Source organism: Colossoma macropomum, unplaced genomic scaffold (assembly GCF_904425465.1).
Source record: "Colossoma macropomum unplaced genomic scaffold, Colossoma_macropomum, whole genome shotgun sequence".
Classification (NCBI taxonomy): domain Eukaryota; kingdom Metazoa; phylum Chordata; class Actinopteri; order Characiformes; family Serrasalmidae; genus Colossoma; species Colossoma macropomum.
The window spans coordinates 9,709,216-9,725,303 of record NW_023494805.1 but is presented as its reverse complement, the minus strand read 5'-3'; the positions used below and the strand labels follow the sequence as shown (position 1 = coordinate 9,725,303).

At 38.3% G+C, this 16,088-nt stretch overlaps 1 protein-coding gene across 1 annotated transcript in view; it reads right to left on the bottom strand.

The window, feature by feature from the left end:
* Positions 1–703: 703 nt before the first annotated feature.
* The window catches only part of LOC118825843 (BTB/POZ domain-containing protein KCTD1), a 31,413-nt gene continuing 16,028 nt past the window's right edge, over positions 704–16,088 (bottom strand). Inside the window, exons 3-5 of the mRNA XM_036596690.1 lie at positions 10,847–10,991; positions 7,293–7,598; positions 704–1,461 (exon numbers count right to left, since the gene is read on the bottom strand). Coding sequence (XP_036452583.1) covers positions 1,303–1,461; positions 7,293–7,598; positions 10,847–10,991 — 610 coding nt within the window. The 3' untranslated portion in view covers positions 704–1,302. The remainder of the gene's footprint in view (positions 1,462–7,292; positions 7,599–10,846; positions 10,992–16,088) is intronic.

Below are 16,088 nucleotides of genomic sequence, written 5' to 3'. Positions count from 1 at the left end.
TCACCTCTAGTTACGTTTGGATGGAGCAGCGAAGACAGAAATTTGGTCCCAAATATGGCAGCCACAACAGAAAAATCGTGTGACTGAAACCCTAGGATACTGGAAAGCAGTAAAACTGACTGCACTGAAAGTGTCCAAGTAATAATTAGTCATCAACATTTCTGGCTTCCTTCATATGCAAAGCAATACTTTCAAGGGATTGTTTTTCACTAGAATTAATTCAAGAACTTTAAGACCAATTCCTGAATATAATTTGGACCAATTTATTTCACATTTTTTGCTACATTCTTCATTATTTCGGGAAGTTGGGCTTGTTGTGAGACCAACATAACTTTCTCAGTTTGAGAGATAGAGAAGAACCTGCATTTAAAGCGGGCCGTTACAAATTCAGTCAGAAGGAGGTTCAATGCCAAAGAAAACATGTACATGTGCATGGACAATGAAAAGATATTGCAGCTTATGTATAAACATCATATCAAATCATAAATTAAGAATAAACGGGTGACGTTCAATGTATTTTAAATCGGGGTTTACGTTACTGGATGTAAATCTCATAATCTTCATATTGAGTAAGCACAGTAAAGGTCTTATCTCCATTTTAAAATCTCACATATCATAATCTGTAATGACAGATTTCAGAAAATTGGTGGTAACTGAAGTACACAATCTTCGCTCGCACTTATTAATATGTAAAAAAAAAAACAATTCATCTGCTATGAGAGAAAAAAAAGTGTGCAGATTTAAAAGGAAAGTTTGTCACCTTATTGTAATATGACCTTATAGTCAACCAATCAGTATCAGATATCAGGAAATACCACCCATGATGTCGGCACCATTTTTTTTAAGGGGTAAGGAAGAATATCCATGAGTCAGTTTTATATGAAATAGCAAAATATATACATATTTATATATACTGTATATAGCACTGCAAACAGAACACACTTTCTTTAAGGTTGTCTTAATGTTTGTCGTGTTTCACCTGCTGAAATTTCAAAGTTTTAAAACAAACTTAATGCGGATAAGGGACAATGCTTTCAACAAAGTCCTCAAGTGGACAGTCACAGTCGCCCCAGAGGTCACTAGGGGCTGTGGAACACGCTGAATCTTCTTCCAGGATTAACAAACCTCAAAAGCTTGCTTCCTCCGGTTTCCCCTTGTTTTAAAAAAAAAATCAAGACTGATAAGTGTCCGACCTTTGTGGAGAGCTTGGCAACTGCTAAAATGTCTGGTGCCTTCTGGGGCCCTTTGGGGCTATTTTTTGTTCTGTAGGCCTGTGGGGCAGTTTTTGGCCCTGTTAGGTCTCTAGTCCAGCTGCTCCTGTTTTATCCTGTTACTCTGGAGTCCGCGCTGGGCCCGCCGGAGCTCGCGCCGCAGGACGTACTCGCTGAACTGAGACGAGTCCACACCTCCTCCACACGAGCCCACGATCTCAAAGCCGCGCTGCTGCAGCCGCTCCAGAACCTGCAGACACACGGACAGAGTGAGGAACACAGCTGCAGTCAGATGTTAAGAAGCTCGAAGTCTCAAAGAATCCAGACACCAGGAACTCCACAGTGCTGGAGAAAATTCTGACAGTGCTGGAGAAAATGCTGATTCTGACTTCATTATAGCCAAATTGGCTCACACTGCATGGGTTAAACAAAATTTGCAATACTTTCTATTAGCTAAAGTCACAATATAAGCAACATCATTTCCCTTTTAATGGGCTAAACTGGCATTTTAGCCCACATTGCCAGCTTTTTTGTCTTTTATTTCTTTCCTTCATGCCCACTTCTGTATAAACCGTCATAATTCATTTTTACATGACCATTTTTCTACCTGTTTTTCACTTAGCCTGGCTTTACACAGTGAAACTTTTATGCAACTTTAGTTACATCAAATTCAATTGCACTTGAGTTGCATGATGGAAAGCGTGCTGCAACTCAGCTGCAACAGCTGCAACTGTCTCAACTTTATGCAACATGTTTCATGAAACAAAACACCCTGTGATATTGTTGAAGGACACACTTTCAAACCATTGATTTTTTGTCAGTGGACAAGAATCTGAAACAGAAGATGGTTTATCGGGCAGTTGAAAAGGAGACCTCACCTCTATGTTTTTCAGTTTTGTCAGTTTCCTGAGTCATAACAACAAACGTTTCTCAAGGCTAACGTTTCTATAACCAGCTGTGTTAACTAGCCAGCTAAGGCTGACAGCTGTTTAAACGGTTGTTTACGTCACCATTTATTCTTTTTTGTTAGATGATTGTTCCTGTAATTTACGTAGCTAGATTGTTCATTTTCTCCTCTTTTTGCCCCCTGATTTTACACAGACCTCAGATTTATTTATTTCTGAAACATATTTCAGAAATGGAGACTAAGACACAATCCACTATTAGCTTTTAGAACAAGATGAGAGAGACATCAGGTAGACTATAACTGTTATGGCTATTTAAATATTAATTTTTAAAGTCTTAACACACAAACAGATAATATATATCAAGGAACTCTAGATAGATATGATCTGCTAATTTGGTTAACTAGTGGAGTAACTAAAAGTCTCATATAAGTTTGTTTTTGAATTGCTTTGTCAGATAGAAGTCGTACAGAAATTATGTCGCAGGCAACTCACAACATGCAACTATAAACGTTTCGGCTTGGAAAGCCAGCCTTAGAATGAAACACTGTCTTTGTTACTGTACCTTTAGGCTGATATATGTAAAGGACCTCAGCAGGGATGCAGGAAGGTGTTTTAAGAAGTTTTAAGCAGCGCATGTGTGATGTGACTGATGATGTCATGCAAAATGATTTTTTTGTTTCTAATTTACATCAAACAGAAACTGTCATTCAGTGCTATAATGAGGCGAGAGACTACAAAGTATACATCTAACTGACCCATCAAACCACTGCTCCCTCATCTGGATGAACTTTATGCAAATGAGCTGAGTGTTATCCAATCAGATTGCTGATTGGTGGCGCTGTAACCGATTGTGTCATGCCCACAACCACACATTTAACACTGGAACACACACAGAGCAGGAGACATAACAGTTGATAACATTATTATTATTATTTTTACGTCAGATTATTTTTTAAGTTAAAAAAAAAAGAATATTTACAACTAGCCTATAACTCTCCACAGACTTTCTCCCTTTTCATCTCAACCTACGTGTGCTTGAGCAACGCGCCCGCAAAGCGGCCAGCTGTTGTTGGCTCACTGTAATGAAAATATTGAGTTCACTTAAACATGCAGCTACTGCAGATTCTGAAAATATAAATATACAAACTCTGCTCTAAAACAAGCAAACGTCGGTCTTTGTTTTTAACTCAGGGGTTCTGCAGGACCCTCAGCACCCCCACTTTCTGCATTCCTGGACCTCAGTTCAGATTTGCTGCCTTGTTCAAAAAAGTCCAGGCTGAAACACTCCTTATAACTTCTTTGTGAATGGGTGGGGCTTAAATTTTGCAGGCTGTATAGATATATGTAAATGTAATATAAATATAAATAATGTGAATTTAAAACTGGCTGTTTTTGCAGTTTAGTTTCCATGTATGGACGGCATGGACTGGGGATTAACGGGCATGTTTTGACACTTTAACAGTGTCTACATCAAACTGATTTCAAAAAAGACAAGAACATTCAGTTTTCTATGATATTGGCCCTTTAAGTTCTTCAAAAAAATGAGCTTCTTATTTATGTAACATGAAATCAAATAAAGTGCTGCTATTTAGCCCAATGACTCATGTATAATTATAAATATACTACAATTATTTACCTTAAAAACTGCAACGCAGCATAAAAACCAACATAAAAATAATAAATTGGCTGACTGCTGATCATGCACTCATCATCATGAGCTATTTAAAAGTTAGTTACTTAACAAACAGGTTCTAGGCTAAAATATTACCTCTTCCATTTACAAACCCAAATGTGCTATTGACCAAAATTTCAATAAGCGTTTCATAAGAATTTCAATAATATCAAATTGTCAACTGACTGTCTGGTGTAACTGTTTAGTTATACTATCTGTTTTTATCTGTTATATTGTACATCACTGCTGTCAACCTGATGTCTACCCCTGGCTCTTTAACCACTTACTTCAAACACTAAACTGGCCACTTTATTGGAAACCCATACAGTGTACTTTCACTGACTGAACACAACGTGAGCACCACTTACCTAATAGATCCAGTATAGAGGTGTCTATATAGGTGTACAATTACAGACCCACATGGGCAATAAATACAAGTAAAGTGTATATATCAAACACGTTTGGTTGATGAATGTTTTTGTTTGATGTACTTCAGTGTTTGGAACACATGCTTTTTTTCCTGATCAAAATAAATTAACTATTCATTATTTTCTAGTCTTTGTGATTGGGCTGGGTGTGTGCTTAATTATGGCTCTCGTCCTGCAGATGTTTAGAAATGGTCTTGGAAACAATGTATTTGTAATATATCACACATAAAAATACATGCTCATGTACTGTTTCCCATATGGGAAACTGCAGACCATCTACTGCTGTACAGTTTATCAGCCCCTCTCCATTCCGTACATCACGGGTCAGATCACAGGACCACTGTTGTCCAGATTTTATTTGGGTGGTGGATCATTCTCAGCACACCAGTGACCCTGACATGGCAGTGTGTGAGGTGCTGGTATCTCAGTGTCGCTACTGATAAATAAACATTGACCAAATGTAGAAATTAGAGCCAAAAGTTTGGGCACCCCTGGTCAAATGGCATGTTTAGGGGATTTTCTAAGTGAAAATAAGTTACACATCCTCTACAGAGACACACTTCTGCTCATGTTAATGCGTAATTACTGTTTATGTGCTGAGTTTACATATTGGAAAAAAAGTAAAACATAAAAAGTGGCCTGTGCAAAAGTTAGAGCACATTTCACATTTTATGTTTTATTTGTTCAAATACGTTAAACTCAGCAAATAAATAGTAAAATGTGCCCTAAAATTAGCAGTAAAATGCCATTTTTAAGTTTGTTCCCTGCAGAGGATGTGCTAACTTATTTTCTGGGGGTGTTCTAATTTTTGCATATAACTGTACACCAACCTGGATTTGCATGACAGAGAAATAAAACACTTAATTATAGTATTGTATTCATTTCTCTGCTTTTATAAAAAGCAGAGAAATGAATACAATACTGACATTTCAGCGCAGTAACCCAGCGTCCCCTAAACATTGTGTTTTTCTGAAGCAATATAAATATATCATCAAAGAACAGTTTAAAATTTCAGGCAAATCTAAACAAATCTGTTCAATGCAGCTACTGTTTTGCATCTGTCTGCTGATACTGATTCTGATATCATCGTGCAACCCTATGTGTTAGCTACATGAACCTCATAGCCCCAGTACAAAACTAAAGAAGATGTTAACCTTCAACTACAACAATCAACTACCAAAAAAGGCACATATTACAGTAGTGTGCATCTACATGCTCCACACACATTCGTGCATGTCTGTTGGGGGGGAGCAGAATCATCACATTCCATCAAAGACCCCCAGGGAGTAGAGTGTGTGCCACTTGGAAGCACAAAATCTCAGAGCTGAGCCCCCCACCCCTCAACCTCCAGACGCTTCAGGCTTCAACCCCCCACCAAAACTACAAAGGTCTCGCTCTGCTGACAGCCCCTCCCCTCTTCTGCCTCCAGACACACGCACACATCCTGACACCATTAGGCGCAGATACAGCATCCACTGCGGGCTCACTTTAATAACCAAACAGGATTAGGGGCCGTGCCTCAGGACTACCTGCCAGCGTCCGTGTGCGTGTGTCCTTATGTGCTAATGTGAAATCTCCCTCCCTTGGATACAGATGAAGGCAAGCCTTTTAGAAAACGGCTTAAACATTTGGTGGAAAGAAAAGGGAAACAGTCCACGTTACAAAAACATGCTGCAAAAGAAAAGGTGAATTAAGAATGTATATGATCACTCTGCATTTGTTCTGTCGTGCCATGCCAAAACAAATTTATGCTGGTGGAAGCAGTGCAAGAATGACATTAACCAGACACTTCATTAAAGAGAGAAATAAAGCTATAATTTTGCAAAACATGTAATGCACATAATTTACACCCCTTAATCCAAATGTAGCTGTTATTCATAAACACAGGCATATGTATGTCACACACTGCCATATGAACACCTCCAGTCAAATGTGTACATGTTTTGTTGATTTTGTAAGTGAAAAGAAGTTCTACAGGGAACAAAGTTAAATACGGCATTTTTCTGCACCCAAACTTTTGAGTATGACTGTGGCTAAAAACAGCAGTGGCAGCCATTGTGAAGGCTATATTTTATCCATACTTTTGCCAGTTTTTGTAAATGAGAGTAGGACTGTATGATATGGACATAAAATTTAACGCTTTAAATAAATTGTTAGATACTGTAACGACAATAAAAGAAGCTCTAAATTATGCGTAAAATGTGTATGAGTGGATGTGCAGATTCCTTTTGTTGCTGTGTAAACTGAAATCTAAGCAAAAAAAAAAATTACAAAAGCACCATTTACTATTGGACAAAACAGAAATAATTAAATATTCTAATATTAGCAAAACAGGCACAATTCTGTGAACAGCTTTTTGAACATAGGCCTAAATAATTAAAAGCTAACTAAAAACTTAACTAAATATTAATTCCTTAAAAATATTGTTAATGTGATGGAGGTTTGTTATGACAATAGTCACACTGGGATTGAGAATGGTCATCACGTTTGAAGTATCTTTTTTAGGTAGTAGTTAAGGACAGAACAGTTTTTACGCTGTGCACATATTTAGTGTGTAACTGGCTCTATACCAGAGTGGTTAATTCACTTTATATGCAGGAGACCAGAGTCCAGGGCACTGCTCTAATATTAGACATGATTCTTAATGCTATATTCCCAATGTGATTATATATAATTATATACTGTGTACAGTATGCTAACCTCTTAAAATTCTCAGGCTTAGTATATTGTAAGCCTTATAATATAATAATCACATGGAAAACAATTCAAACCGAGTGAGTTACTCTTAAGTTATAGAAGCACGCAGTAGAGGTCTGGACCTGCTTGCACAACAATGCAAATGGTTGCGATTGGTTGACTTATTCTGAAGTCATGAAAGTGAAGGATCCTGATATATAAAATAACAAAAATTGTGAATGTCAAACAATTTCAACCTTTTAAATGAATGGAAGCTTAATTAAGGGGTTAAAATCATCATTGACCTGTGCTGACTTGGTCCATCTCAAGAGAAAAAGTTACAAATGGCAGTCTATAAAAACACGGCTCAAAGGACTGAGGGCAGTCTCTCTCTTACCTGTACGGAGTTGAGGTGGCAGTAGCCGTTGAGGGGGAAGCGGATGACGTGTGTGGAGTCGTGGTTCCAGCCGGCGTTCACTGAGTTACACATGACGTCTCCGATCTCGGGGAAGACATCTTCGATCAGGGCCTTGTCTCCACTCAGTGTGATCCGCTCGCCCAGGTCCGGAGCCACGCGAACCACCACGCACTCGCACGGTCGCGAGAGCCGGTTAAGCTCGCGCTCGTGCCGCCAGCGTTCCAGCTCGGCCAGCAGTGGCTGCAGCTGAAAATACCTCGCTTCTTCATACAGCAGACTGTAGTCCTGCACACAAACACATACGCTGAGACACTTAGGGACACACTCATAATATCTGAGATGAGTGGACAAACTGCACAAGCGTGAGGGTCATACGAATAGGGTCAGGAGACAAGGGTCTGACCTGTTTCCTAACTGCAACCTGTGCCTGCTGCTTTCCTTTTTTACATGCCCTTAATGATCCAATCATAATCAGATATCTGCAGTTATCTAATTATTCAAATGATCATGTAAACAGCGTACTCTGATTTCTTAGATCAGAGTAAGGCCTAGAAATCTGATTAAGAAGGTTTAAATATTGAAGGATGAAGTTTGAGTTCACGTTACGTTTACTATTTTAAATCTGATTACTGTCTGACTCATGTAGACCTGGAGTTTTCCCATTATCTGATTACTCAAGTGCATGTAAACGTGTTGATTGGATTACTGACAGTCTGATTTTCTGCAGCCCTGCGATGGACTGGCTAAGCGGTTTAGATGATGGATGGATGGATGATTTTCTGCAGTTGTGGGATTTTTAAGTGCATGTAAACGCACTCACTGTCACTGTCAGAGCAAAACCTTGTATTTCCAAAAAAGTCATTTTACAAGAGAAGGGAAAAAAGCTTCTTTGTCTGATTTGTAAATGTTCTACTTTTCTGTCTTCCTTTCTCCAGTGAGGTTCTTCTTGTCAGCTACACATCCTTTCAGACCCATAGCACTGAGTTGTGTTCTCACAGTGGAAGGATGGACAGAAACACCTGTGGATGTTCCTCTTTTGAGTCTTAGTTCCTCTCACGGTTTCTTCCTCTTTCTCTTAGGGAGTTTTTCCTTGCCACTGTCACCACTGACGACGCTCAGTGGGGCTTGGACCCGGATTTTTCTGAAAAGCTGCTTTGTGACAACACCTGTTGTAAAAAGTGCTATATAAATAAACTTTGACTTGACTTTGATAGGGTTAATTTTGGTGGTCTACCAGGCGCTGCATGGTTGTTAGGAGTAATTTTCTCTTTTTAACCTTTCTGAACTCCTGTTTTTTCTTTTTGACCTTTCATTTTTTTATCAGGTCTCATCAAAAATATCTTCTGACAAATGAATAACTTGTACTGAAAATGAAATAAATGAAGGGTGGTCTCTTATTTTGCGTGGTACTGCATATCAGTCTTAAAGGCACAGTAACAAACACAGCCCACTTCATTCTGAGAGGTAAAGAGAGGTTGGAAAACAGGTAAAAATTAATTACGACTATTTATGATACATAAACAGCCACCAGCGCTGTAAGAACCCCAGATGCTAAAGTAGTTCTTTTCAAAGTGCATAAAGAACAAATCAGTGTTTCACGACAGCGTTCAGCAGTGCAAAACAAAAGGAAGCCTAACAGGGAAAAAATGCGAGCTGATTTAAAAAGACTGGAAAAACTAAACCGTACTGCTCCCATAAACTCTCCAAGATTGTGAGTGTAGCCTTTCAGTGAACCAGGGCTACTCTTGAGTCTCTGCTTATTTTAGCTGACATACTTTCCTCACGGACAGACCATCAGATAATGGGATTATTTGTTTTCTCCCAAGGCAAATTTGTAATTAAGGGCTAAATGACACACAAGAGCTAGCCACTGGAATGCAAATGTGTCTCTTGGCCAGAATGAGGGCTGTGCGGGGTTTTTCTAAACGCTATTGCCAGATTGCATCATGGTTAATACAAAGATCTGCAGTATGCCTTGTTTTGGATATTTATGGCAACACATCAAGCCTGGGTCAACCACACTTTTAGAGTTATGAATGCTTATGTAGTGGTGTTCATTACTGAGAGCAGTTGATTTAGTAAGCAGTTCCAGGGTTGCAAAACTTCTGAAGCTCATCTGTTGCCATTTGTGCACTGTGTCCATTGGAAGGCTTTAAATGGGAGATTTTGATATAAGCTGCCATCAAGATTTTGAGTAAAGAGTGATCTCCTAACACTGAAACTGCAACTATCACTGTAACCTAGACTGTAGAACAGCGGTTTAATAATAGTCTAATATTAATAGTATGACTAGTATAATAATACTAAGATTTTTCAACAATATTTTACATCCTCAACTTCTTCCTTAGGCTTTTTCTGATTAATGCATGTTGCCTTTAATAGCTTATAATCTATTAGTTTCATCTAACACTACATCTTTAAAGTCTGTAGCTGTTGGACATGAGTATTTGCCAGTTGTTTTTAATCACTGATCATGACATTTTTATGAGCCTACATTACTAATGTAAGCACTTAGCAATAATCCTACCACTTTTTTAAAAATCTCAGCATAATTCAATTGTGCAAAGAAAACAAGCTTATTCAGAGTGGTTTGATGCGAAAAGGTTCATTGTAGAGAAACTTACAGACTGTTTTTACAGTGGTGCTGATCGGAACCAGGGGTCGTGATGTCTACAACACAACAGCCATTTTATTTACTATCAAAAATGACCAATGAACCTTCTGAGATTTTATACGTGATGTTGGTGATGGTTATATAGTGGTAAATCTGAAAAATATATTTTTATTTAAGGACTGTTTTTTGCCTTGAATGTAAATCTCTTAAGGAATAGATTAATAAACTATGTTTTAAGTCAAAACCTTATCACAAAGCTATCGTAAAACAGTGTCTTGGGCATCAGGCAGCGTATTCATAACTATTTTGTGTATCAGCATTCTGTAAGGTAGCCTTAGAGACATTAAATGCTTCAGGCATTTGGTTCCTATCACCACCACTATGAACATATCTGACTCTTAGGTTTATCTAGGTTGGAGCATTTCAGACAAACCACTCTGAATGACTTTGTTTACATTTTAGTCATTCAATTATGTAGATTTTTAAAAATTGGTGGAATTCCCCTTTAAGGACACTATATTTCACCTAACTTAACTGATTTGTAGCTAATGCTAAAGCTTCAGCCTTGAGGCTCTCAAACACACCGAATTACCTTTTCATGGCAAATTAAACTCAATTACATTTATATCATTTATTTTGTATTATTTTTTTCAAACTATTAGCTGAATGTTTGTTCATTTTCAAAAAACATAATTTAATAAAAACTTGTAGATCACTAGTGTGGTCACTGGTTAGATTGATCTGAGCCAAGAAATGTGACAACAAAGGTAAATCTAGCCTGTTACAGTCAGATATATACATATATATATATATATATATATATAAATATATATGTATATATGTGGTACATGCAGATCTCATGCACTGAAAAGCTTTTTCTAAACGTTACACCACAGTCAGGCATCATTCTCTCACTCACTTTGAAGTCGTCAGGGATGAGGAGCTTGGACGTCCTGAGGAAGTTGAGGATGTAGCGGAACATGTGACCGTCCCTGTCGATGAAGTAGTGTTGCTTCAGGCTGTCCAAAACAATGGGCTCCGTGCCATCAAACAGACGGCCAATTCTGTTCAGAGAGAGAGAGCATGAGTGTGAGAGGAGAGAGAGAGAGAGAGGGAGAGAGAGGGAGAGAGAGAGAAAGAGAGAGAGGGGGAGAGAGAGAGATTAAGATATATAGTCACACTACCGTAACAATGACCACAGCAGAAATTAAAATTCCATTTTCTAATTAAAACCATGTTTTTCAACCCTTAGAAGCCGCAGTTAACAGCATCACTGAAACACATGGAGAAAGTATGACTCATAAATTTACATCCATACCACACTTGTGTGAGATGTTATTGTATTATGATTTATATTTGATGAAAAGTTATGGTTGTGTTCACTCTTGTCTTGTGGAACGAAAAATCATCCTTTACATTTTTGCCACAGAATACTGTCAACACAGAATGTAAATATACGTAATTACACTTAAATAGTTTAGCACAATAAAGCTAATAACTCTAGACGTCTAAGAGTTAATGAGGATATCACACATTCTTGAAAATGTCTACATGATGTAAACAGTCATTCAGAGTGGTTTGATGCAAAATTCTCCATTCAAGAGAAACTTATCGAGTCACAGTGGTGGTGATAGGAACCAGACGTCTGGCAGCTTTTTAAAATCCATTTAAGGGAGGTGCATGCGTGTTTAAGGCAAAATATTACCCTAAGAAAACTAAGAAAAGAAATATTTTTTTCAGATTTACCACTATTTTACCATCAACATCATACACTGTATAAAAATGTGTAGGTCCACTGGAGGTTTTGAATAGTAAATAAAATGCCTATATATAAAAGGCTAAAATGGCTCGACCTCTGGTTCCCATCACAACCACTGTAGAGAAATCTGAGTTGTTAAGCTAATCTACAGTGAACCACTTCACATCAAAGCACTCTGAATGACTTTGTTTGCATTTCAGTGACTAAATATTGTAGAACTGATGAAAAATCAGTGTAATTCTCCACTAAGTGCAGAGACAGAGAGAAGAAGAGACACATACATTTGTCAGTTGTTGCTCTGTGATATCAGACTGACTGCTGTTATAGACTCTAATTCATTTATCTTTACAATTTATTTCTGTAGACTAATCCTAACTCACTTCCACACTGGGCATGTTTACACTGAAGAGCGGCTCATGGACAAAAAGAACAGGAAACTGTGAAGTGGTTAAAAATGTGTGACCCTTGGTCTGATGGCAGTTAAAGGGCCATCTGGAGGACAGTGTTCCCTGCTCTGCCCCAGGCCACGCCCCGCTGTCCTGGCTCTGAGCCTCCAGATGGGTCCAGGGCCCTGCGGCTCTGAGCGGCTGCTGGTACGACTGCACCCAAAATCATTTCGGTTAAATAAACAGTCCAGCAGAAATACTGAATTACACAGATTTCGTTTTTTCCCCAAATGTAGTCAATCAGCCAAGACATGTTTGGTGTCTTTAGTTTTGCAATGGAGCTACACGTGTAATGTAGCTAACAAGTTATGGATGCTTACAGCATGCATGCCAATTAGCATTGTGCAACCTGCAGGACTAAATCATCACATACCTGCATCAAATTGTGTTCGGTTGTTAAGTTATTCCAGCCTAAAACTTTATTTGTTGTGTTATTTGTCATGCTGTGCACCATTCTGTAAGGCAGTATTGAATCTCTCATCTTCATTCATTTTATTCATTCATTTAACAGAATCCATGATTTTATATTGTTTTCATGTTTGAAAACCCAGGTTCTTTCACTACAATACCCAGCATGCATTACATGAATACATCATACAACCATTGGGAATCCCTGTGGTGTCGACCAATCATGACAGTCTAATAAATACAACCAAATTACCATTAGTGTGATTCTTAATCAGCTGTCAAACTGAGGTAAGGTCTCTAGGTAGCCAAGTAGCTACCTTGCTAACTATAGCCTTTTTCTAACCCCGAAGCAGCTGTAGTTTTTCCAAAAAGTCTTATTACTTACAACATAAATCAACCCTGCTTGAAAAATCAAAACCAGCACATGTTGGGTTTTAGATGCTCGTCTGCTGGTCAGCAGCAATGGAAGTTAATTCGCTGGTCACCAGCAAAACCAGCATATACTTTGTTTTGGATGCTGTTATGCTTAACCAGCACCAGACCAGCACTAGACCAGGACAAACCAGCTTAGAACAGAATGCAGTGCTGGTCTGTACTGGTTTTTTAGCAGGGAACAGATTCTGGAAATCTCCCTCTAGAGACTACAGGGACACCACTGTAGGATACAAGCAGGCATGTTTACCACAGACATAAAGAGGTTAAACTTTTCATTTTGAGTGTCTCTTTAAGTCATTTCAAATAGACCTGTGAATGTGGTTTCTGAGCGTGTTTATCATACTGTTATCTATAAACACAGACAAAAGTAGGAACTTTTTTGTAAATACAGTTCATTTTTGGCCTTGAAACTTGAAAAGTGTTTTATTTTAAGTTAAGCTACAGATTCATTAATTTTTCACAGAAATAAAAACACAACTGTCACTTTATTGCTTTTCAAAAGGTAATTGGACATAAATTGATCCCTATTCATATGGAGGTGCCAGTACAGACAGAATTCAGGCTTCAAGATGGCCTCTCCTGGTTTTAGCTATGTGACATACTTTGGTCTTTTACCATAAATAACAGAATATCATACAGAAACAGTGTCAGAAACCACATGAGCAAATCTATTTGAGATTACTAAACAATTTAACACAGTTTGGGACAAATGTGTGATGATTTAGGAGGCAGTTAGCTCAATGCTAACCTGGCGTTTAGAAGCTTCCATTATATGTTAGCTACATTAGCCCTACAGCTCCAGTGCAAATAAAGAAGCAAACTTCAGAAACCAGACGTCTTGGCTGATCAACTACATTTGGCAAAAACAATTAAATTTTCAGTTCAATTTTCACTGAGCTATTGCCTTAAAGCGCTGCTCATAAATGGTTTCAAAAGGCTGAAATATTTCCAGTAAAAATAGCAGAGCTTCCAAAACCTCAGTTTGGTCTGTTTTTAAGAAGGAGTGGGAATGATTTACAAATGAGTACCACATTGCCCTAATAGCACTAATGGCGTGCTTGGGCAAAGTCAGTCACTTAGTGCAGAACACAGTGCATATGTTCTTCTGGGCTTTCAGCCGTGCTGGGCTTTTAGCATTTGGGTTGCGACCAACGGCCTTTACCACACAAGCTGAGTGCGGCGGTGGAAAAGCCATCAGCAGCTAATGAAGAACTGTTGATGCGAGTCATGGTGGTTTAAAACCCTGCATGGCTGAAGTGAAACGCTCCACATTCGGCTGCCCCACTTCACCCTGAGTGCAAGAAGTCATAGCAGCATCTGTGCGCGTGAACAATGGCGGCCACTGATAAATGCGCTTTGACACGGCGCTCCAGCGACATGGCGGGTGACATTACGCAGCCAGAGAGTTAATGAGAGCGACAGGCAGACACATCAGATCCATTTCACATATGATTCACCACACGTCCTTAAAAAGGTCTTCACCCACCCACATCAGTCACCATTTCCTCAATACTGACTTTTTTCTTATTAATCTGTCTGGTTTAAGTGATATTCGGGTGAAAATCTCCCCCTTATCCTGAATATAATGAAACAGCCAAGACATGTTTGGTGTCTGAAGTTTGCTCCTTTAATTTTACACTGGAGGTATGAGGCAAATGTAGCTAACAGGTAATGAAAGCTTATTCTACCAATTAGCTTTGTGAAAACTCCATGTCTAAATCACCACCATCTGCCTCAACCTACCTTTTTAAATAGACTTGCTTATATTGTCTCTAGATGACATGCAGAGACATACATGTATGACATTTTCTATAAGAATGAAAAAATATGAACAATCATACAGTGTCAGAAACCACATAAGCAAGTCTGTTTGAGATTACATAACAACTCGACACAGCAAGCGAGCGAGGAAGGCTAAGCGTCTATTAATTATTAGCTACATTAACCTTGTAGCCAAGGTAATGCTGTGTTTACATGCTGGTACTGAAAAAAGTGTCGTTCTGTGTCTTATCGATGGCTGCGTTTGGTGTGTGAGTGGTGATGTAATCCTGCTAGTAATCACTCTGTTTTTGTAATGTACCTGTAATCTTGGCTGCTACTTATATTGACTATATTTGGCTTCAGAGGAAAACTGTGTGAATTTTTCATCCAACCACTGCAGATTTTTGAATTTTTATCTTTGCATCCAGTCAGATTTCACAGACTTTTGCTCATACAGTTGTCTATTTTTATAGATAACAGTATAAACCCAACTCCAAAAGCTGGGACAGTAAGAAAAATTTAAATAAAACCAGAAATCAGTAATTTGCAACTTATTTTGACTTGTATTCAATTACAAAAAGTACAAATGCAAGATATCTATTATTATTAATAAAGACAAGACAAACTTTAAACACAGCGACAAAGTGTGTTTACTGACAACGGTTTTCCTAAGTATTCTCGAGCCCATGTGGTTATTTTCATTACAGAAGTATGTCAGTTTTTAATGCAGTGCCATCTGGAGATATGAAGGTCAGGGGCATTCAGTATTGGTTTTTGGCCTTAACCTTTACGCACAGAGATTTCTCTGGATTCTCTGAATCTTGTAATAATGTTACAGACTGTAGATGGTGAAATCCCTAAACTCCTGATTTCCTTGCAGTTGTGCATTGAGAAACATTGTTCTTAAACTGTTGTTCTATTCACACATGGAGTTTTTCTTATCCCATCCTTGCTCTTAAATGACCAAGCCTTTCGTGAATGCTCCTTTCAAACGCACTCATGATAGTATTGTCTGTTGCCTATTCACCTGTTTACCTTTGGAAAGTTCCAAAACAGGTGTTCTTGATCATTTCACAAACCTCCTAGTCTTACATTACCCCTGTACCAACTTGTTTGGAATGTGTTGCATGTATTAAAGGTGGAATTAGCATATATTTACAAAAATATAGTATTAAATATCTCTTCTTTATGCTATTTTCAATTAAATACCTGTAAAAGACCATTTATAAATCACTGCTTTCTGTTCTTATTTGCATTTACCTACTGTCCCAACGTTGTATATCATGCATGAACTATTATCTGAGCACATCTGACACAAGCTGGCATTCAGGCCCAGTCCTTATAATCCCACA